This window comes from Mesocricetus auratus, unplaced genomic scaffold (assembly GCF_017639785.1).
Source record: "Mesocricetus auratus isolate SY011 unplaced genomic scaffold, BCM_Maur_2.0 Super-Scaffold_100007, whole genome shotgun sequence".
Lineage (NCBI taxonomy): Eukaryota > Metazoa > Chordata > Mammalia > Rodentia > Cricetidae > Mesocricetus > Mesocricetus auratus.
This window is the reverse complement of record NW_024429191.1, coordinates 84944869-84967611: the sequence shown is the minus strand read 5'-3', so window position 1 is coordinate 84967611 and position 22743 is coordinate 84944869. Positions and strand designations below refer to the sequence as shown.

Sequence of the window (22743 nt, the reverse complement as noted above, 5' to 3'; positions counted from 1 at the left end):
CTGAAGCCAATTGGTTCCAGCTAAGGAAATATGGACCATGTTGGATAAAAGTGCTTGCTATGTAACTCCTATGACCTGAGATCAGTCAGTCTTCAGGCCCCTTAGTAGAAGCTGAGAATCCAAGAAGTTTCCCTATGGCCTCATGTGTGCGCACCACATGAGCACACATACACCCTCTATACACAATAATATTTTTTTAACTAAGTTCTTTTTCCAAAAAAATTGTTTACTATATCAGGTTACATGAGGGCTTTTAAGACTGCAGGTTTCAGGCTGGAGAGATAGCCGGTGAGTTTGAGGTTAAGGCAGAGAGGTTGGGAGAGGCTGAAGGAGACAAAGAAGGAAGAAAGGAAAGAGGGAGAAATTTCAATATTGGATAATTCTATGCAATTAAAAAATAGCCTTTAAAGCCAGGCAGTGGTGGTGCACACCTTTAATGCCACAACTTGAGAGGTAGAAGCAGTGGATCTCTGTGAGTTCAAGGCCAAGCTGGTCTACAGCCAGGTATGTTACACACACACACACACACACACACACACACACACACAGAGAGAGAGACAGAGAGACAGAGAGACACACAGAGAGACAGAGAGACAGAGACAGACAGAGAGAGACAGAGACAGACAGAGAGAGACAGAGACAGACAGAGAGAGACAGACAGAGAGACAGACAGAGAGAGAGCCTTCAGGGACTGGAGAGATGGCTCAGTGATTAAGAGCATCAGTTGCTCTTCCAGAAGACCTGAGTTCACTTCCCAGCACCCAGTTAATAACCATCTCCAGGTTCAGGGGAATCTATCACCGCTTCTGACCTCAAGCACTAGGTATGTACATGACACACAGAGATACATGAAGGCAAAATACTCTCCAGTAGACAGGTGTAATGCTGATAACTGAGTGCGGTGGAGGTGTGTGATTCGAGCAGTAGAGGGGTGGAAGCAAGGAGTATCAGAAGGTCAGGGTCATCCTCTGCTACATAACAAGTCTGAGGCTGTAAGTCAAAATTGAAACATTAATAAAAAGTTTTAAAAGCTGGAAAGTGTCTGAGAGAAAGGAGGTCCCAGATCTAAGGAGTGAGAAAGCTTAAGAACATCTCAACTTCAGATGACCCCATCCTTTTTCTAAAGATTAGTAAAGCACAGGCCATCAATTGTGGCTGAATTGAGAAAGGAATTTGCTTCCAAGAGACATCCTGAGTTTCAATCCCCAGAACCCACAAGGAAGGAAGGACAGAACCAAATCCTACAAGTTGTCCTCTGGCCTCCACATGTGCTCATACACACACACAAAGCATGCAAATGTAAAAATCTAGTAATATCTTTGTTTGTTTGCTTTTCAAGACAGTGTTTCTCTATGTAACAGCTCTGGCTGTCCTGGAACTCACTCTGTAGATCAGGCTGTCCTCAAACTCAGAGATCCCCCTGCCTCTGCCTCCCAAGTGCTGAGATTAAAAATGTGCACCACCATTACCCAGCCAAAAAAAATAAATTTCTAAAAATGGTAAATCACAAAATTTCTTATGAGGCTGAAGTGCTGCCTACTGGGTACCTATCATGGATCTCTGAGCTTGTACTAATTTGCTGAGTTTTACTTCCTGAGACTCTTCCATTGGCTGGTATTTGAAAGTCTCAGAGTTTATCAAAATGTTCCCTTTCTTCCAGCTTTTCAGACAAGTAGCTGTAACAGATTTTTCCAACTGTTTGTCTTAAATGCAATTTAACTTATTTCTCACATGGTCTATGTGAGGAATAAGAGCAACAAGAAAAACTAACTAATAAAGAGCATTCTTGACTTTGTGTCATATAACAAAATTAAATAGCAATGCTGCCAATCAGGCCTCTTACTATCTTTGCTCTCTTGAAAAAAGTTGAAAGAAATCAGAGTGTGGCAGCTTGTTATTAAACAAACTTGTCTCAGCTGTAATAATTGAACTTGAAAATGAAAATGGCATTAAAAGTATCATCTTTAGCAATTGTAAAGAAAAATCTTTTTCAAGTTAAATCCTACACAGATAAATTCTCTTCCCACCAATTCTGCAGATCTGTGTGCTCAGGTACTTCTCTGCAGCAGCCCCCTGCTGCACACAGGAGTGAAGGAGGAGCCTGCACACCCCACTTCAACTTCCCAAGCTCCTACTCCTTCTCTTAACACTTTGGCATAAACGTGATGCTCTGGACTGGAAACTGAGTAATACTAAAGGAATAATAGCCATTACCCTGTCAACAAGAACAGTCAGCTTAGGGTTGAGAGCTCTCAGCTATTCACAAGGACATGTGATTCCCTTTCAAGAATTACCTGCACCTTAAGCTTGAAGTACAATAAAAGGTGAGCTTTTTTTTTTTTTTTTGCAACAGGACAATATTCCTTTTTTTTTTTTTTTTTTGTCAAAACCTTAACTTCCATAGTCTTTTATTGAGGAGCTTGGCCTAATGAAAGCACTGTCCTAAAAATTCTTTAAAAAAAATAAAAATAGAACCTGGAGAGATGACTCAATGGTTAAGACACTGGCTACTCTTCCAGAGGACCCGGGTTCAATTCCCAGACTTACATGGTAGCTCACAACTGTATAAGTACAGTTTCAGGGAATCTGACACCCTCAAACAGACATACATGAAGGCAAAAGACCAATCAGTACACAAACATTTTTTTAAAAAAATACCAAAAAGGTTAAATTAATTTTTAAAAAAATCTGCTGCCTACATACAATCACTTTTAGAATCAATACTTCGAGGACTGAATCAAAAAACTAAAATAATAGCTGGGCGGTGGTGGCACACGCCTTTAATCCCAGCACTCGGGAGGCAGAGGCAGTCGGATCTCTGTGAGTTCGAGGCCAGCCTGGTCTACAGAGAGAGTTCCAGGACAGCCTCCAAAGCCACAGAGAAACCTTGTCTCGAAAAAGCAAAAAAAAAAAAAAAAAAAAAAAAAAATACTAAATAACTTCTCAGGAAGGCAAGATGGCTCAGTTGGGAAAGGCTCTTGCTGCACAGACCTAACCACTGGTGCTGAGTCCTGGAACCACATAAAGGTGGAAGAGAGAACAACCCTATGACATCCACACGAGCTACAGTACATGCCTACCCACACACACCCTGCAAACATACAATGATAACCTTTTAATTCGAAGCCCAGCAGAGTGGCCCACATCTGTAAGTCAAACACTTGAGAAACTGAGGCAAGAGAACTACCATAATCTTGAGGCCAGCCTTGACTCAGTAAGTAAGTACCAGTCAAGACTGTGTCTCAGAAATAAACTGTTTTATGCCCCGGATCCATATTATAAAAGGAAAAAAACAGTTCCTGCATGTTGTCTCTGACCTCTACCTCCACACATGCCAGAGCAAGTGGATATCTGTCAGTTTAAGATCGCCTGGTCCACATGGTGAGTTCTAGGCCAACAAGGGCTACATATTGAGACCCTGTCTCAGAATAAATAAAATAATCAAGGTGACACTTACACATTGGCACTAATTCTTGCAGTACACTTCAACTGCCTCATTATATACAAATAGGAAATAATTCTAAAAAAAGCTGACAACACAATTAGACATGAATACAAACACAGATCACGACTCTCCAAAACACTACAAAGGCTCTGATACCATGTGCATGCTTGAATAAACGTTTTACTTCAAGTACTATTAAAATGATATGGGCAAAAACAGCCAGTGTGTACATGAGGCAGGAAAAGAGCCGATTACTCAGAGTGTCTTAGCTTCCTCTTCATTAAAGATCCCGAACTCCCAGAGAGGCATCACCAACCATATGGTCGTGGCAAAGCTGTGACTGTTAATGTCCAGTAACCAAATTAAGACATGTTCTCTGAAGAAACTTTCCCAATTTCAGAAGTCAGCATCCTGAGATCCCTGTTTCAAATCCCCAAGGAAAAGTCAGACTCTAAAGAAAGCAAGTCTTTTCAAGTACTCCAGCACAGCACGTGTCTGTTTCTGTGGTGAATTCACTCACTTTTTATTGTTCTTAGTAATAGGTTCATTGAGAAAGTCTGCAGATACTCTCTCTGCCTCTCTTCTGTGTCTGCCCTATGGGAGAAAGCTCTCTTTCAAGTACTAACAGGCTCTTTCCCTTGCCACTGTGCACAAGATTTAGTGAAATTTCACAAGGAAACAATTATATCTTAAATCTCCTCCTATATACAAATACAATTTCAGGTCTGAGTATGAAGCTCAGTGGCACAGAACTAACCCAAGCTGCACCAGGCCCTGGGCTTAACCCTCAGTAACACACACACACAGGACATATGAAATTAGCACTAACAAGCATCCAGTCAAAACTAATATAAGCATGGTGGCTCAGACCTGTAATCACATCTACACTGAAGGCTAAAGCATGAGAATCCTAAATTCAGGGCCTTCCTTGGCAAAAAACAAGTTCAATGCCAACACGGGCAATTGACAAGACTTTGTCTCCGAAAATAAAACTGAAAACTCATATCTAACTACAGTTGCTTAATTAGTAAATGCCCTGAGTCGGTACAAACATTTAGTCTTACAACTGAGTTCACATGAGTTCAAAGTTTATTTCTTACACACCTACTCACACTAAGTGAGAACGTAAGAGCCTTCAATTTTAAATATTAAACTTCCACATATCTAGTATTCTATCACTTAAAGGTGAGATCTCTACATAGGGCTGGCAAGATGGCTCAGGGGGGAAAGGAAGTGCCGCCATGCCTGGCAACCTGAGTCTGATCCCCAGGATACATGTGGTGGGAGGAGAGAACGACAACCCACAAATACCAGAAATTCTTAAATATTTCTTCTTTAAAAAAAAAAAAATACGGTCCATGCACAAATGTTAACAGATACTTGGGAGAACTCAGACTGAAAGCCAAAATCTAATACCATAAAGCCCTCAATTACTATTAGAGAACAAAACTGAACTACAGACACTAATTTACTAGTTTTGATACTGTACTATAGAAGTCAAAACCATCAAGGAAAAGTATGTGAAGCACACAGGGGGCCTCTCCTAGCAACTCTACTTGTTTCAAAATAGGAAGATTTAAATTCTAAATTCCTACTGGAGAAAAAAAGGTTTGTGTGTAGGAAATGTCTTTTTTTTAAAAGATTTATTCATTTATTATGTATACAGTATTCTGCCTGCATGTATCTCTGCAGGCCAGAAGAGGGCACCAGATCTCATTATAGATGACTGTGAGCCACCATGTGGTTGCTGGGAATTGAACTCAGAACCTCTAGAAGAGCAGTCAGTGCCCTTACCCTCTGAAATGTCTTCTTTAAAAGAAGGCTGGAGATGTAACTCAGAAGGTAAGAACACTTGCTGTGAAAGAAGGAGGATCTGAGCTCCAATGCCCAGCACACACAAAAAAGCCACATATGCCAGTAACTCTGTTGTTGAGGATGAAGAAAGGCAGATCCCTGGAAGTAGCTCAGCAGCTGGTCAGATTAGTCTCCAGTTCAGTGAATGGTTCAGTGATTAGGAATACTTGCTCTTGGTCAGGCGCTTTAATCCCAGCACTCAGGAGGCAGAAACAGGAGGATCTCTCTGAGTTGGATGCTAGCCTGGTCTACAAAGAATTCCAGACAGCCAGGGCGGTTACTTGCTTTTAACTTGCTGCTCTTGTAGAGGACCCAAGTTCTGCTCCCAATACCCACATCAGGCAGCAGACTACAGCACCTCCAACCTCCATGAGCACCTGCATTCAAGTAACATACATACACATTGTGGTGGTTGGAATAAGAATGGTCCCCATAGGCTCATAGATTTGAATGCTAGGTTACCATGGGAGCAGCACTATTTGAAAGGATTACAAGTATGGCCTTGTAGGAGGAAGTATGTCACTGGGGGGGTGTTGGGGGTGGGCACTGAGACTTCAAAAACCCATGTCAAGCCCAGAATCTCTCAGAATGTAGTTCTCAGCTCCTTCTCCAGCACCACTTAGCCTGTCACCCTGCTTCTCGTTATGATTATGAACTAACCCTCTGGAACTGTAAGCAAGCCCACAATTAAATGCTTTCTTTTATGAAAGATGCTTTGGTTACAGTGTCTCTTCCAGCAATAGAACAGTGACCAAAACATACATAATTGAAGATACAAAATAAACAAAAAAATTTAGAATCTCCAGTTTTTTGTTTCTTTCTCTGTGTTCTTTTTCTGGTTGTTAAGTCTGTGAAAACCTGAAGTACAGACACTCAACAGATGTGGATCCAGACAGCAGCATGGCTTCCCATCACAAAGTCTCACAGCAAAGCCACAGGCCTGCTCACAACTGGCTCTAGGCCTTAAACAAGCTGATTCGACACACACAGCCTGTTTCCACAGCTATAAAACCGAAGACAACATGATTATATAAAACAATGTATTTCAGAGGGCCTGACCTGAGATACTATAATTAAATACTATTATCCTACTGACTAAATATTTCCCAACAAAGCCTTTTAATTACCATTAAAAAAATACAGGGCCTTACAATGTAGCTGCAACCTGATTAACTCAATGCAAATTGAAAATAATGTAAACCAAAAGTGCATTTAACTTTTTCCAATCTGGTAAATTGCCCATGCTTTTGTAAATAATTTCTCACCCGTGCCTACAAGCCCTAATTAAACTCACTAGGTCAACTAAACAGAAAAAAAAATGGCATGAACATGGAAAAGGGTCTAGTCAGTAAGATGAAAAGAATCAGCCAAAGTTGAGAGGGAGACAGGGAAATAGGAGTGAATATGATACATGTGTGAAGATGTTATAATGAAATCCATTACTATGCATAACTAATATATGCTAGTAAGAACTTCTTCAAAGTACTTTTAAAGGCTGGAGAGATCGTTCAGTATAGAGCACATATACTGCTCATGCAAAGCACCTGAGTTGGGTTACCAGCCCCCCCACTCCCCTTGTCAGGCAGCTCACAACTGCCTGCAGCTCTAGCTCCAGGGGTCTGACACCCTCTTCCAGGCTCACTGCCCCCCCCACACACAAAATATTAAAAATAAATATTTTAAGTGGTGTTAAGAGCTGAGAATATAGCTGTAGAATCCTTATCTAACACAATGCCCTGGGTTTGATAGTCAGCACCACCACCACAACAACAACAAAAAAAGCACCAATCTTCCCAAATAGCCCAGCCAGCAATCCTAGCAACACAATACACTTGCTGGAGCTTGTTTGGTCTCGTGATCCTGGGCAAACTGGGAGCTGTAACCCATTGTTGCTGCCCAGCATGATAAGGGTATCAGATCACAGAACAGTAGCCCTGAAAAAGGTCAAAATTCAAAGCACAGCTTCTACCAGACAGATACTTACTGCTTTTCTGTCACCATAAAGCCAAAACACTATAACGGGATGGTTTTGAGTCCAGGACTATGTATCTATAACCAAAATTCTTGAGAAGGCCAACAAATATGTCAACAGCTCCCCCAGAAAAACAATGCAAGGTTCATCCAGTCACCTGTCAACTTCTAGCTACTTAACAGGGGTTGCTGGTCACAGCATCATTTGCTTCTCAGACCAAGCATCACTTAACATAAACTTGGGATGGGTTTTTTCAGTATGACAAAACTCTTGGCTGGGGTTTCAGAACTGTACAACCTACTGATTTCTAATAATAATATTAATAAATTTCTAATAATCAGGCTTCATCTAAAAATATCACATATCATTAGTTCAATTTATTAGTACAGAAAGTACTAAGGGGCCAGCAAGATGTCTCAGTTGGTAAAAGTACTTGATGCCAAGACTGCCCGTGCACATACACACACACAAATAAACAAATGAATTTAATAAAATTCTAAGTTTCCCATATAATGAAAATTTCAAAACATTAGAACCATTTAATGAAAAGTGTTCTTATTCTGTTTTACACTCAAATAACTGATCTAACCACATCACTTAACCAGTGGTCACTGGCTTCACGGCCTGAGCCCAACAGCACTCTGGGTTTGGATCTAAATGCCATGAACTCTGGTCTATGTACTTTATTTTATGACTGAGACATAGTACTTATCCATCTGTATGAAGTATCAGAAGCTACTCTCTAAAGTAGAATTCCACCTTCAAGACTTTATAACTCTTTGTTGAACTCCAGCTAAGTAAATCAGCCACAAAAATATTTTAGGGGGACTGGAGAGATGGCTCAATAGTTAAGAGCACTGACTGCTCTTCCAAAGTACCCAGGTTCAAGTACCAGCACCCACATGGAACCTCACAACTGTCTGTGACTCCAATTCAAGGGGATCTGATGCCCTCATACAGGCATGCATGCAGGCAAAACACCAATGCAAATGAAATAAAAATATTTTAGGAGCAACCAAGTGTATCAGATTATGGCCTGGGTCTCAGACAATATTTTTAAAAATGTCAATTTTTTTAGATTAACGAAATATGGTGGCTATGCAGTGATGCCCTCTGTGTTTGCAGAGACACATACTGAAATATTTAGAGGTAGTTATGTTGCTGTCTATAGTTACTTTAAAATATTTCAAAATACAGGCCAGCCAGTTGGCGCACACCTTTAATCCCTACACTCAGGAGGCAGAGGCAGGTGGATCTCTGTTGAGTTTGAGGTCAGCCTGGTCTACAGAGTGAGTTCCAGGACTAGCTCCATAGTTACTGAGAAACCCTGTCTTGAAAAAAAAAAAAAAAAAAAGCAGGGCCAGTAAGGCATCTCAACAGGGGGGAAGGAACTTACAGATGAGCCTTACTGTAATATATCATTTACGATTTATTAAAGCTTGCCTGAGGATTCAGAAAGCAAAGTCAACCACAAGCCATAGAGGCCAGGCACACACCTTTAATCCCAGCAGCCAGAAACTAGGAGGTGGTGGTACACATTTTTAATCCTAGTACTTGGTTTAAGGGATAGATGGATTTCTCTGAGTTCAAGGCCACTCAGGGGAACATAAGATTGAATCAATCTAAAAGAGTAACAGATCACATGACTTTCATTCCAGCACTAGAGGGGTATAAAAGATAGAAGCAGGATCTTCAGTATTCAGTAGGAGGCATTCATTCTCCAGTCACACTGAAGATAGGAACATTCAGTCTCCAGCCACTCTGAAGAGAGCTTGTGGGTCAGACTTTTCAGCCTGAGGGAGAGGTAAGGATTAGTGGCCAGCTGCATTGTTTTTCTATAAAGTTTGAACCCAATATCAGTCTCTGAGTCTTTTATTTTTTTGTGTTACAGAGCCTGATGACTTGAGGTCAGTCTCCACCTAGTACCTGATAGAAGAAAAGAAATAAATATAATAGCTATTTCAGGAGACAACACTATATACTTCCTCCAAATGCAGGTTACTAACAAACTGTGTATCCACCCCACCGGAGAACCATTCTAAACTTCCCGTGGGGTCAAAATAAAATTGTATAAGAGCATATAGACTGAGGAGAAAACCCATGGTAATGTGAAGGCCCTGATGTCATGCATGTCAAAGTAATATCTTCTGATGGTCATGAATTAATCCTAGAAAGAGAACACATGCAGATAATCAGGAACAATAAGGCCATGTTAAGTGGACCAGGTCAGTTTGCTGAAAATGAAATCAAAGAGTCCAATTTTAGAGAGCTCCTTCCACACATGCTACGGAAAGTATGCATGTATTTTACCTACAAGGTCCACTACACTAGCGACTCCACAGACATTACCAAATTCCTAATTGCCCCTGAAACTGCACTAGAACTGTTGATGGCTGCAAACTTCCAAGATTGTTTAAAAGAAATTATAGCAAGCTGCTAATCACATATGTGTGTATGTGTGTGTGTGTGTGTGTGTGTGTGTGTGTGTGTGGTGACTGGGATTAACCCAGCATTCAGATGTCTGAGTTCCAAGCCAGTCTGGTCTATATAGGGAGTTTTAGGCCAGCCAGAGACTATCACAAAAATAAAAAATAAATATTCTGTGATATTTCTCAAGAAAGTAGGAATTAAATTTGAAAGTCACTGTCACATGTTTGTTGCAGTAACTGTTGGCAATGGTATTCAATATAACGTAACGTATCAAATTCAATGTACTGATGGTTTATTTTAAAAATGACACACACATACAAGTTGCAAAATAATGAAAACTAACCCAACAACAGAAGAATGAGTGTCACACTATGTAAAAGCAAACAGAAAGACACTGGACTGGGGCACTTCCAATGGAGCTCTCCAGACCTAGCCTCAGAGCATCTCAGGCTAACTATGCAAGGGAACAGATTAACAGAAACCCAGCAAGAGATTCCTCCTGCTTGTTAGCTACCTGACTGCTTAGCCATACAAACATATTTTACACTACATAAAGTCAGAATTCTACAGTACATGAGTAATCTTAGCCAATATTTTCTAGTATCTACTGAAATGCTCAACTTTACAAAAGTGCTTCCATTCAGATTTTACAAATAGGGACTAGGAAGATGGTTCAATGGGTAGACTGTTTGCTACACAGGCATGAGGACCTGAGTTCAGATCCCCAACATACATGCAAAAGCTGGGCACAGCAGTGCAAGTCTGCAACCTCAATGCTAGTGAGAAGAGGAAGCGCAGACAAGAGGATCTGAGGAGTCTATTGGCCACCAGCTTTGCCAATCAATGAGCTCCACGTTCAGTAAAATACCACGTCCCCAAAATAAGAAAAATTAGAGAAAAACAGAAAAGACACCCAATGTCAACTTCTTGCCTCCATGCAAAAGCTCACACTCACATGCACATATAAAAAGACCACTTCCAACAGGTGGTGGTGGCCCATGCCTATAATTCTAGCACTTGGGAGGCAGATTCGAGCAGATCTCTGAGTTCAAGGCCAGCATGATCTGCAGAGGAAGTTCCAGGACAGCCAGAGCCAAAAAGAGAAACCCTGTCTCAGGGTGAAAAAAAACAAAAGGACGGCGTCCAAGTTGTTTCCTGTTATCTAAAAGGAGTAAGAAACACAGAATGAAGCCCTTAGACACACAGAGACTATATGAATGAAGCCCTTAGAAACAGAGACTATATGAATGAAGCCCTTCCTCCCTGAAAGCCAAGCACTTCTCACTTTTACACATAGTACTGAGTGAACACCAGTGTGGATACAATTTCCTCCTTCATTTTAATGTTTACTTGGGACAGGATCCCAGAACTGAGATTACAGGATCAAAGGTCAAAAATCAATCTCCAACCTGCCTTCTACCTGCCTACTGGCACACAGTGGGTTCATATCTCCTGTCATGCCAACTTCAACTTCGAAATGGCTCAATTTTTATTCTGATAATTAATTTGGTTTTTGGTTTGGTTTGGTCTGGTTTTTGAAACAGGGCTCCTCTGTGTAGCTTTTTGGAGCCTATCCTGAAACTTGCTTTGTAGACCAGGCTGGACTTTTCTTAAAACTATTTCTGTTTTGAAGGATTTGTCTCATGTACCTAGGGTTTGTTGTTGTTTTGTTTGTTTGTTTTCCCAAGACAGGGTTTCTCTGTAGCTTTGGAGCCTATCCTGGAACTTTTCTGTAGACCAGGCTGGCCTTGAATTCAGAGATCCACCTGCCTCTGCCTCCTGAGTGCTAGGATTAAAGCCGTGCGCCACCACAGCCCAGCTTAATATGAATCCCTCATTTTCTTTTTCTTTTTTTCTTCTCCCCCTCCCTCCCCAGGAGCTGAGAACCAAACAGGGCCTACCACTGAGCTAAAACCCCAAATCCTTAATCTGGGTTTGGTTTCCTTTGTTTGTTTTAAGACATGGTCTCTGGCTCACCTGGAAATCACTATGTAGACCAGACTGCCAGTAAACTCAGATACTAAGTAACTGGGACAGCCTGATCTACATAGTGACTTCTAAGACAGCCAGGGCTATGTAAAGAGACATTGAAAAAAAAAATTAGTAAAACAAAAATAAAATTTTCCCTCACCAACATTTACTTTTCCATGACTTTTCACAAGTCATGTAATCTTCTGGGGCCTTTGTTTGCACATTTCTCAAGAACTCAAGAAAATCAAAATTAAATATATAGGGACCTTTCTTATACATGAGATGGGCAAAGTTTTGAAATTCCTTGGTTTGGCACAGTGAGAGTACAAGGAACACTTGCACATATTGCAAAGGGTGAGTACATTTTATAGACGTGTCTATAAAAATCAAAAATTCAGGACTGGGGAGATAGCTCAGTGGTTAAGAGCACTTCCAGAGGACCTAGGTTCAATTCCTGGCACCCACATGGCAACTCATTACTGTCTATAACTCCAGTTCCAGGAGACCAGACACCCTTATACAAGCATACATACAGACAAAACATCAATGCACACAAAATAAAAATAAATTTTAAAAAATTTTAAAAAGAGTCACATGTTCCCATACTCCTTAATCCATGAAGGCAACTCTCAAGAAAAGGTGTATAAGCAATGGCAACAATAAGCAAGAATGCTTATTATCAGGTGGATTATAAGGACAAAGAATGAACCAGAACCTGCTGGAGCCTCCCTCATCAGTTTAAGCAATACTTGAGCGTCACAGAAAATCCACACAGGGACATCTGTCATGAACTGGAGCCACTACAGTAGCATGACCTGGGAAAGACAGCCATGCTATGGTGGTAAGGAAACATCTTTGTGATAAGCATGTCCAAGTTCTTTTTTGTTTGTCTGTAAGGCTTTCTTAATTTTATTTAATTTTATGCATGTTGAGTGCTTTGCATACATGTGTGTATGTACACCATGTATGTTTGTGCCTGGTGGTCACAGAGGTCAGAAGAAGGTGTTGGATCCCCTAGAACTAGAGTTACAGGAGTTTGAGCCACCACGTGGGTGCTGGGAATCAAACCTGGATCCTCTGCAAGAGCAATTCGTGCCCTCTTACCACTAAGCCCTATCTCCTGCCCCCTTAAAAATTATCTGTTACAAGCACCTGTGTTTCTCAGCATAGTAAAAGGTAAGCACACTACACCATTACTCCAGGAGAGGCAGAAGGGGCCTGTCACATTCCTCTATCCTATCTGACCTTGTATCTGCTCTCTGTTTTTTAGAAATGTCCAAAGATAACAAGAATATCTCTAATTGTAATTTAAGTCCTAAACCACTATAATTCTATTGCAAGGTTCACAGAAAGGCCACTGACCACTAATGAAAAATGTCTAAATTATGGCCCATGTACCACAGGAGTATGTAGCATGGCTTGGTAAGGTATAAAATAAAAACACTTAATTCTTTTTTAATGTTTTGACACAAGGGAGTAGAGAGGTAAAAAAAAAAAAAAGAAAACCCGAAAAGAAAAATAAAAAATTACTTTTTTACAGTTCAGCCTCAAACCCCAGTTCTACATAGATGAACCCTGGTTTATATTATCCAGGCCACTGAGCTGTGTGAAACAGCCCAGCAGGGGGGGTGTGGGAAGGCACCCTGAGCCTCTACCTGCAGGCTCCAGGAATCGTTCTGCTGAGATGCAGCAACAGCCAGGAAAAGGATTTCCACACGAGCACTCAGAGTGTGCATCTTACTGGTCTCCACTTGCAGCCACAAGCAAACAAAAAAAGAGTATTTCAGAGCTTTCCAGCCACACTTCTAAGGATTTGTTAGAAAAAAATCAGTGTGTGTTGCCTTTCTTAAACATGGCACTTGTAGGCTACAACTATTTATCTAGACTTTAAAAGGACTCACTATCAATTCTCCTTGAGGGAGTGATGGTAGAGGACACACAGGAACAAGAATGTCAACATTCACACCCACGTGCTCACCTGGTATATGCCTGTCACAGCAGGAAAGACATCAACCCAATCTGTCATTGGGCACCACAATAACAGGATTTTTAACATTACAATTGCTTTTGAAATTGGCAAATGAAAATTTAAAAAAGAAAAGTCAAACCTTAAACTTCAATCAAATATTTTTTAAATCTTCAAATCAGAAAAGGGTTCCATCTTTTAAACATACCATGCCTACAATCTTCGTCAGCTTGCCTGTAGTTTTTCTACAAAAAGAAAAGAGAAGAAAGACACAAGGTAAAATGACATACTCCAAAGGCTATTATTAAACCGTTAGCTCAATGGTCTCTGAGGAGACCCATGAACGCTGTCAGATCACTCCCAGGATCTCTGAGGATGACCTCCTCCACACAAGAATCCAACACCCCCGGGCACTTCTCCTCCACCTACTCTACAGCACCTCACCCTCACCTTAGGTAGCCGCTCTATGTCTGTCAGACGGCATGTACTCAGTCAATACGTACTAAATGGGTGAGTGCCATAATACAATCTTCAAAGTTTAGAAACAGTAATTGCCACTGAGAATATTCAGCAATCATCAGGTACTTTTTTATCTGTTCAAGCCCAAATTAGCTGATTTGTACAAGTGGCCAGCATGTGGTTCTACACTGGTACATGACAGCTCTCTCTGGTGTGCTGATGGGGATGTCCTTTTGTATGCTGTAAATGTTTCTCTTATTGGTTGATGAATAAAGCTGTTTCAGCCAATAGACAGGCAGGAAATAGAGGCGAGGCTACCAGACTAAGAGAAGGCTGGGAAGAGTAAGGCAGAGAGTTGCCAGGGAGACGCACCATGTAGCTGCTGAAGGAGTAACATGCATTATGGGTAAGCCACAGCCTTGTGGCAATATTTAGTTTAATAGAAATGAGTTAATAATTAAGAGAGAGCTATCCAATAAGAAGCTTGAGCCATCGGCCAAACAGTTTATAATGAATATAAGCCTCTGTGTGTTTATTTGGACCAGGCAGGATTGAAACTGTCTTCAAATGGCACCCAATGTGCGCTGCAGGACCAGGCAGTGTATCAATAGCATTCACTCACCAGTTGCAGGAATGAGGCGATTCTGTAGAGATAACTCTCGATCTGGATGCGCTCTGCCTCTAATGCACACGGCCCTGCAACGTCTGCCATGGAGTACTGGCCAAGAGAAAGCAGGGCCTCTGAGCAGTGCTGGAGGGCCATGTCATAGTCCTGCCTCTTCAGTGACTCACACGCTTCTTCACATGACTTTTCAGCTCTTCTGTCTTCCATGACTCAGGGACAAAAATCCTAAACATGAGAGAAGAGTGGGTGTGATTTAAAGAGTTAGTACAGACCTGGAAAGATGGCTCAGCACTTAAGAGCACTTGCTACTCTGGCCTCAAGACCTCAGTTCAGCTCCTGGGCAACTCACAACTATCTGTAATACCAGTTCCAGAGGATCTGATGGTTCCTTTGGGTACCTGCATGCATGTAGTGAACATACTGGTGTAGACATATATGCAAAAAAAAAAAAGGTTTGTAATAAACTATGTTAAGGGCATTTGTTTTTTAAAAAGGAAACAAAGACTTAGTTATTATACTATAGCTCCATCCCCATCCCCATCCCCATCCCCACCAACTGAATGCCTAGCTGAGCGCCTCCTTCAGCAAGCCTCTGCTCATGGCAGCTGAGCAGCAACTATGGACAGTGTAAAATCTAACACATATATTTTATGATGTCTTTACTAAGCTCCAGGCTGCAATATCAACCACAAGCAGCCTGGATCAAATTCTTTGTAAGTGAAATAAATGAGTGTCACAAAGGACAAATTAAAAAAAAGATTCCACTTTTGTGACCAAGAGTAGAAATGTTTACTATCTAAATCTTCAAGTGTTAGCCTCTCTTGAGTCTTCACTTCTGCAGCTGCAGAAAATCAAAGCCCATATAGCTTAAGACCTTTTCACGCCCTTAAAAAACTAGCAGAAGTTCAAGCTGGGCATTGCTTTAACTCAGCCCACCTTCCCAGAGGGCCAGGTCCTAGGCTAACAGCCTCACACATAGAGATGGAGTGTGAGGCCACCACTTTCCAGGATCGCAGGTTAGCTGAGAAAGGAACCAAAGCCCAAGTTGACAAAGATCAGACTCATTCCATCTGATTCCTGAGCTGGCTCAAGAGGAACAAGAGTTCACTCTACACATGACAGCAGGAGCAAACTCCAGCTTTGCAGGGACAACAGTTCAGCTGAACCAGAGGGCTCAGTGGGTAAGACGCCTAATACCCAGCCTGGTGGTGACCTGTCAATCTCTGACAACCACATGGTAGAAGGACCAACCTCCACCAAGTTTTCCTCTCACGTCTACATATGTGTGCACACACACACACACACACACACACAGATGTAATTTTTAAAAATTTAAAAAGGAAGCATTCAGCTGAACTCAGAGAGGAGATAATCCACACATTAAACACAAGAAGCCAAGAAGAGGTAGGAGGAGCTATGGAACAAATAACATGAGAAATGAAATGACAGTCTACCCACGAGTGACAACACATGAAGGACAGGTTGTAAACAAAGTAGGAACCTATCAAAGACCCAATGGCAGAGCTCCTGGCTAGCGTGTACATGGTTCTGAACTTGATTCCTAACACTATGAAAAAGGAAAGGAGAGCCGGGCGGTGGTGGCGCACGCCTTTAATCCCAGCACTCGGGAGGCAGAGGCAGGTGGATCTCTGTGAGTTCGAGGCCAGGCTGGACCAACAGCCTCCAAAACAATACAGAGAAACCCTGTCTTGTAAAACCAAAAAAAAAAAAAAAAAAAAAAAAAAAAAAGAGAGAGAGAGAGAGAGAAAGGAAAGGAGAAAAGAAGTAATCTATCAAGTATCAATCCTATGAAGAAAAGGCTAACAGGAGAAGAGACGACAAACACTGACCACCAAGAGTGCACAGGAGCCTAGAGTCAGTGAGATGGCTCAGTGGACCATCCTGACAACTGGAGTTGGGTCTCAGGGAGCCACATAACAAGAAGAACCAACTCCCTGGGAGCTGTCCTCTGACCTCACACATGCTATGTGGCAGGTGTGCACACCTCCATACGAACGAAAATAAATAACCTTTCATAAAATAGAGTTTTGAGATTGACTAAAACCCAAGCAACTGGGCACACCCGTGAGGGATTTTTCTTGGCTGGATTATTTGAGGTGGGAGGACCACCCTAAATCTGGATCAACTGAGGTCAGAGGACACAACTTTCTGGTGACAGCCTACATAAAAGGACACAGAAGGAAGCGTTGCCCACTTGCCCTTACTCCCACTGGCAAATATCTCTCCAGCTGCTGAGGTAATCCTTTGCTGGTGCTAGAACCTACTTCTTCATGGTTCCAACTGAAGATGGGCAGCTCTCCAGGACTTCCCTGGACTCCAGCACCAAACCAGGACTGCTGAGGCAGTCAGGCAGTCTCATGGACTACCGGATCCCTGCATTCTCCACTGCTGGACTTTTGAACAACATCCTGTAAGCCAGTCTAATAAATCCATGTATATTTGTTCATTCTTTCAGTTCTGTTCCTTTACAGAACCCTGATCAATACACAAGTTTGTTTGTGTTTGTTTGTTTGTTTCAAAAGGAGAAAGAGAGAGAGGGAAACTGCTAAAACAGTTCAAGAAAGGGACTCAGCTAGGATAGCCCAACAACATGCTTAACCCATGTATTCCACAGTTTAAGGAGAGAACCAACTCCCAAAAGCTGTCATCTGACCCCCAGGTGAACCTCTGTGAGTTCCAGGACAGCAAGAATTACTTAAATAGAGATACCCTTGGGGTGTGGGGGGTGAGAGATGGCATCCCAAGACAATCACTAATTTATGGTGTGCAAAGTTGGTACCAGAAATGTTTGGGACTGGCTAGTTCTGTGCTAGAGAGCTACCCTGTGTACAGAGATCTGTTAGACAGCATCCACAGCCTCCTCCTACTAGAGGCCAGCAGCACATCCCTAGACTTATAATAATGAAAAATGTCTCTAGACACTCACAAACATCTTCCTGGGGAACAAAATCCATCTCCGTCGAAAGCTTTAGATACACACAGAGAAAACAGAAAAGGAAAGGGATGGCAGATCCAGCTACTAAGGAGACCAAGTGCCAAGTTCAGACCCTGCCTAGGCTAAGAGGACAGCCTGGACAACTTAGCAAGACCCTGTCCCAAAATAGAGTAACTAAAAGGGGCCACCAAGACAGCTAAGGTGCTCGCGGCCAAGAATGAGTTTGATCCTTGGGACCCAGATGGGGGAGGAGAAGTCACCTCTAAGTTGTCTTCTAACCTAGATAAATAAATGTAACTTAAAAGTATTTTTACCCAGAGTCACACAGAGAAACCCTGTCTAGAAAAAAAGGTTTTTTTTTTCATTTTCTTTTTCATTATGTGCATGAGGGTCATGTGAACACATGAATACAGATACCCTTGGAGGCCAGAGGTGTTGGATGTCAGAGACTGGAATTACAGGAGGTAGTGACATGACCAATGAGGGTTCTGGGACTTGAACTTGGGTCTTCTGGAAGAAAAGAAAAATGCTCCTGGCCACCTAATCATTTCCCAGCCCGTTTCAGGGTTTCTGAGACAGTGTCTGGCTTACAACTTAAGAGCCATCTCTCCAATCCTTACATTGTCTAAGATTTTTTTGTTTGTTTCTGTGCATGAATTTTAAAAACAGTCTTCAGTAACAAGAGGGCTGGCTGGGCTTATCCTCGGGTTAGGTGTTTGCCATACAAAAAGACCTAGAATAAACTCTCAGAACCCTGGGAAAGAGAGACAAATCACAGATCCCAGTTAGTGAATACCCCCAAGAGCTCACAGCCCATGCCTAGATAAATACTATAGACAGGGGTAGCTGCTCAAGCTGAGAGCTGTGCTCAGGAAGATGCAGAGCACAAACTGAATCAAGGGCCCCACATTAAAAGGTCACTGGCCTGTCACTCACTACAGGAGCAAGTGACTTAGCCCAAGTCCCTGGAAATGGATAATAAAACCACTAATACCTCCCTCCATTGATTACTCTGTGAAGTGCTTAAAATGATACATGGCATGGCAATTTCCCTAAACTTGTATAAAACTGAAATCACTTAACACTCAGTACTGTCCAGCTAGAGAGATGGTTCAGAGGTTAAGCACACCCAGGTTCAGTTCCCAGTGCCCATATGGCAGTTTATAACCATCCATAACGCTACTTCCAATTACATATTTGCAGGCAAAACATTCATTATGGTAGTTTAAGAGTAATTGGTCCCCATAATCTCATATAGTGTGGCGCTATAAGGTGTGACCTGGTTGGAGTGGGTATGGCCTTTCTGGAGGAAATGTGTCACTGTGAGGGTCTGGGCTTTGAGGTGTCCTATGCTCAACATACTGCCCAGTATCTGAGTCTACTTCCTGTTGCCTTTTTTTTTTTAAAGATTTATTTATTTATTACGAATACAACAACACCCTGCCTCCATGTACGTCTACACATCAGAAGAGGACACCAGATCTCAGTACAGATGGTTGTGAGCCACTATGTGATTGCTGGGAACTGAACTCATGACCTCTGGAAGAGCAGTCAGTGCCCTTAACCCCTGAGCCATCTCTCCAGCCCTCCTGTTGCCTTCTGGTCAAGATGTAGCTAACATCATGCCTGCGTGCATGCCGCAATGTTCTCTATGATGATGATAATGGACTAAACTTCTAAAACTGTAAGCCACCACCTCAATTAAACGTTTTCCTTTATAAGAGTTGCCGTGGTCATAGTGTCTCTTTACAGCAATAGAAACCCTAACTAAGACCTTCATACACTAAAATAAATAAATCTTTAAAAAGAAATGCAGATTTCTAGCACTTGGGAGGCAGAGGAAAGTGGATTTCTATGAGTTCAAGGCCAGCCACATAGAGTCTTGAAAAGACAAGACAAACAAAAACCCTAAATTATAAAACAAATTCAGTACTATTGTTAAAGAAACTAAATATCATCCTGTGTGATAACTTCACCTACTTGACAAAGGAATGATTTTCATCCCAATAAATAGGTAATGAATATAGAAGCAAGGCCACTGACCCTACAGACATTGTACTCACATGCACAAACCCACATGTGGACACATACATAGACAAATAATTAAAAATACAGTAAGAACAGAGGAATCCTGTCTTGGAAAAACAAGAAAAAGAAAAAGAATACAATACAATAAGAAGAGCCAGGCATGGTGCTGCACAGCCTTAATCCAAGCAGTCAGGAGGCAGAGACAGGTAGATTTCTGTGAGTTCGAGGCCAGTTCCAAGACAACCAGGGCTATATAACAGAGAGACCAAAAAGACCAAAATAATAATAATACAATAAGAAAATACCCAGTATCTATCACAGAAATGAAAATTAAAGCTATGATTAGATTAACAAACACACAAAAATAGATGAGTTTAAAGGGTTGGGAGGGAAGCTGCAGAGACAACATGGCAGTTAAGAGCACCTGCAGCTCTTCCAAAGGACCCAAGTTGGGTTCCTAGTGTGTACATATCACCCTGGCGTCCGGCACATGCCTGTAACCTCAGCTCCACAGAAAGCTAAGACAGGAGGATCTCTGGAGCTTGCAGCTTCACAGCCTAGCCAGGAAAACACAAGCACCAGGTTCAGGACAGATTTTTGCCTCTAAAGGAAAAACAGAGAGTGAGAGCACATCTCCCCTTCTTCTGGCCTCCACACATGTGCACAGGGATATACATGCACATACGCACACACTGACAAACAGGTCTTAACAACATCCCTTGTTCTATCTGGATATCCCAAGACAATGAGAACCATATTTATACAAAAACCTATATAAAAACATTTACAGCCATTCTAATTGCTAAAAATGAAATGCAAACATCTTTCAGCAGTGAATGAGTAAGCAAACTGTAGCATTCCCTTAGTGGAAAACTACTCAGCAGTGAAAAAGAATGGCCTACAACAACTTGGGCGAAACCAATGGCTCAGTGGGTAAAGGTACTTGCCATCAAACTTGATGACATCAACTAGATCCCCAAAGTCTACATGGTGGAAGGGGAGAACTGACACCCAAAAGTTATACACTAACCTCCAAATTAAAACAGGTGCATGCGACCATGCACACATTCAGACAAGAGCAAACACACATGAGCACACATGAGCATGCGTGTGCGCACGCACGCGCGCGCGCGCACACACGCGCACTAAATAAATGTGTTGATAATAAAAAGCAGAAAGCAGTCATAAAGCTTGCCCACTGTATGGTCACAATGACAAGCCAAGGAAAACACAATCATAAAAGGACAGCATGAATGAGCATGAGCCTGAGCCTCAAGGATGGCACTGTTCTTTTTTTTTTTAATAAAGTTTTTTTTTGTTTGTTTGCTTTATAATGTGTTCAAGTAAGCATGTGAATGCAGGTGCCCATGAGGCCAGAGGTATCTTGTGGGAATTTAAGTTACAGATGGTTGTCAGTTGTCTGATGTGGGTGTTAGGAATTGAACCCACATCCTCTGTAAGAGCACCAAGTGCTCTTAACCACTGAACTAGCTCTCAAAGCCTGACACTGTTCTTAATACTGACTGCATACTGATATCTGGACAAAACATATGTGCATTAAATCAATGAAGCTATTCACCAAAAGAAAGTCAGGTGGTACTGGCACACACATTCCAGCACTCAGGAGACAGAGGCAGGTGGATCTCTGTGACTTTGAGAATAGACTGGTCTAGTGGGGGGGGGGTCAATTTTACTGCATTAATTTTTAAAATAAAAAAAAAGTTAAGGGTTAGGCATGGTGGCCCACGCCTTTAATCCCAGCACTGGGGAGACAGAGGCAAGAGGATATTTTGAGTTCAAGGCCATCATGATCTATAGAGAGAGTTCCAGGACAGCCAGGGCCATACAGAGAAACCCCGTCTCAGAAGACAAAATAAAAAAATATAAACAGTATTAATATACCAACAAAATAGAAATAATAAATCTTAGTGTCATGATTAACATGCTTTTGCAAAATGGAAGAATAGAGGAAAAATGAGTGAGCTATTAATAAAGGGAAAATGTTCACATTTCCATTCCTCTTCGTGGGTTGAAAAGCAAGGATGCAATCTCAGAAGGAGTGTTTCCAAATAACCAACCATTGGAGGTCATCTGGCACAAAACATAGGACGCTTTTGAAGAATGCCATCATAGCTAGATGGCTGGTCTAGGTCCAAAGTAAATATTGGAAGAAAAATGAAATCAACGGTGTACCACAGTGTGGCAAAGCATTGCCAGTACCAGACAACAGGAATGCATGGCTCTCCTACTAGCCTTGAACTCTGCCTGTCTCTGCCTTCCAAGTGCTAGAATTAAAATCGTGCACCACCACCACCACCCAACCCATGACTGATTCTTGAGGATACCCCAAGATAACTTTACTTTTAGACTATAGGTGTGTGTGTGTGTGTGTGTGTGTGTGTGTGTGTGTGTGTACACAATAAATTCATAGAAGAATCTGAAGTCTCTAGGGGCTGGAGGGTGTGGTTGGTAGGTTGCCTGCCTAGCATTCATGAGTTTGGTTTCCATCATCACACAAAACTCAGAATGATGACACACACCTGTAATTCCCAGCATTCAGGAAGTGGAGGCAGGAGGATAAGAAGCTCAAAGACATTCTCAGGTACATAGCAGAATTCAAGGCCAGCCTGAGTTACATGAAATCCTGTCCCGAGCAGGGCTCTTAAGGCAGCTCAAAAGGTAAAGGCGTTTGCTGACAAACTTGATGACCTGAGTTCAGTCTCCAGGACCCACACGGTGGAAGGAGAGAACTGACTCCTGCCAAGTTGTCCTCTGACCTCCATGTGGATGCTTTCCCATGCACTTGCCCACAAACATGTATACATGCATGTATATTCACACATACATACATACATACATACATACATACACATAAACAATAAATGTAAAAAAACTATTAATAACTGGACTCTAGTCATATTAAACAAAAAATTAATCCTTAAATATTTTAAAGTTTCTTGTGGTGATATATTGTTTGTGATTTATTAAAGCCATTGGAGATCAAAAGCAGCTATATTAGTTAGCTATAGAAGTCAGG

The 22743-nt window shown here is 41.8% G+C and overlaps 2 protein-coding genes across 4 annotated transcripts in view; one reads left to right on the top strand and one right to left on the bottom strand.

Annotated features, from left to right (window-relative positions):
- Helz (helicase with zinc finger) overlaps positions 1–22743 on the bottom strand; it is a 127627-nt gene that overhangs the window by 91121 nt on the left and 13763 nt on the right. For all 3 annotated transcript variants that reach the window (XM_005069993.4, XM_013113329.3, XM_040749983.1), the window contains exons 4-5: positions 14720–14947; positions 13847–13883 (exon numbers count right to left, since the gene is read on the bottom strand). In XM_005069993.4, the coding sequence (XP_005070050.2) occupies positions 13847–13883; positions 14720–14929 (247 nt within the window). In that variant the 5' untranslated portion in view covers positions 14930–14947. The remainder of the gene's footprint in view (positions 1–13846; positions 13884–14719; positions 14948–22743) is intronic.
- LOC106021115 (elongin-C-like) lies at positions 9356–9711 on the top strand. Its single transcript, XM_040747918.1, has one exon. The coding sequence runs from the start codon at positions 9397–9399 to the stop codon at positions 9709–9711; it is 315 nt and encodes a 104-aa protein (XP_040603852.1). The 5' UTR covers positions 9356–9396.

Coding starts and splice junctions, on each gene's coding strand:
- LOC106021115 (XM_040747918.1), top strand. CDS start 9,397: ATGCATGTCAAAGTAATATCTTCTGATGGTCATGAATTAATCCTAGAA.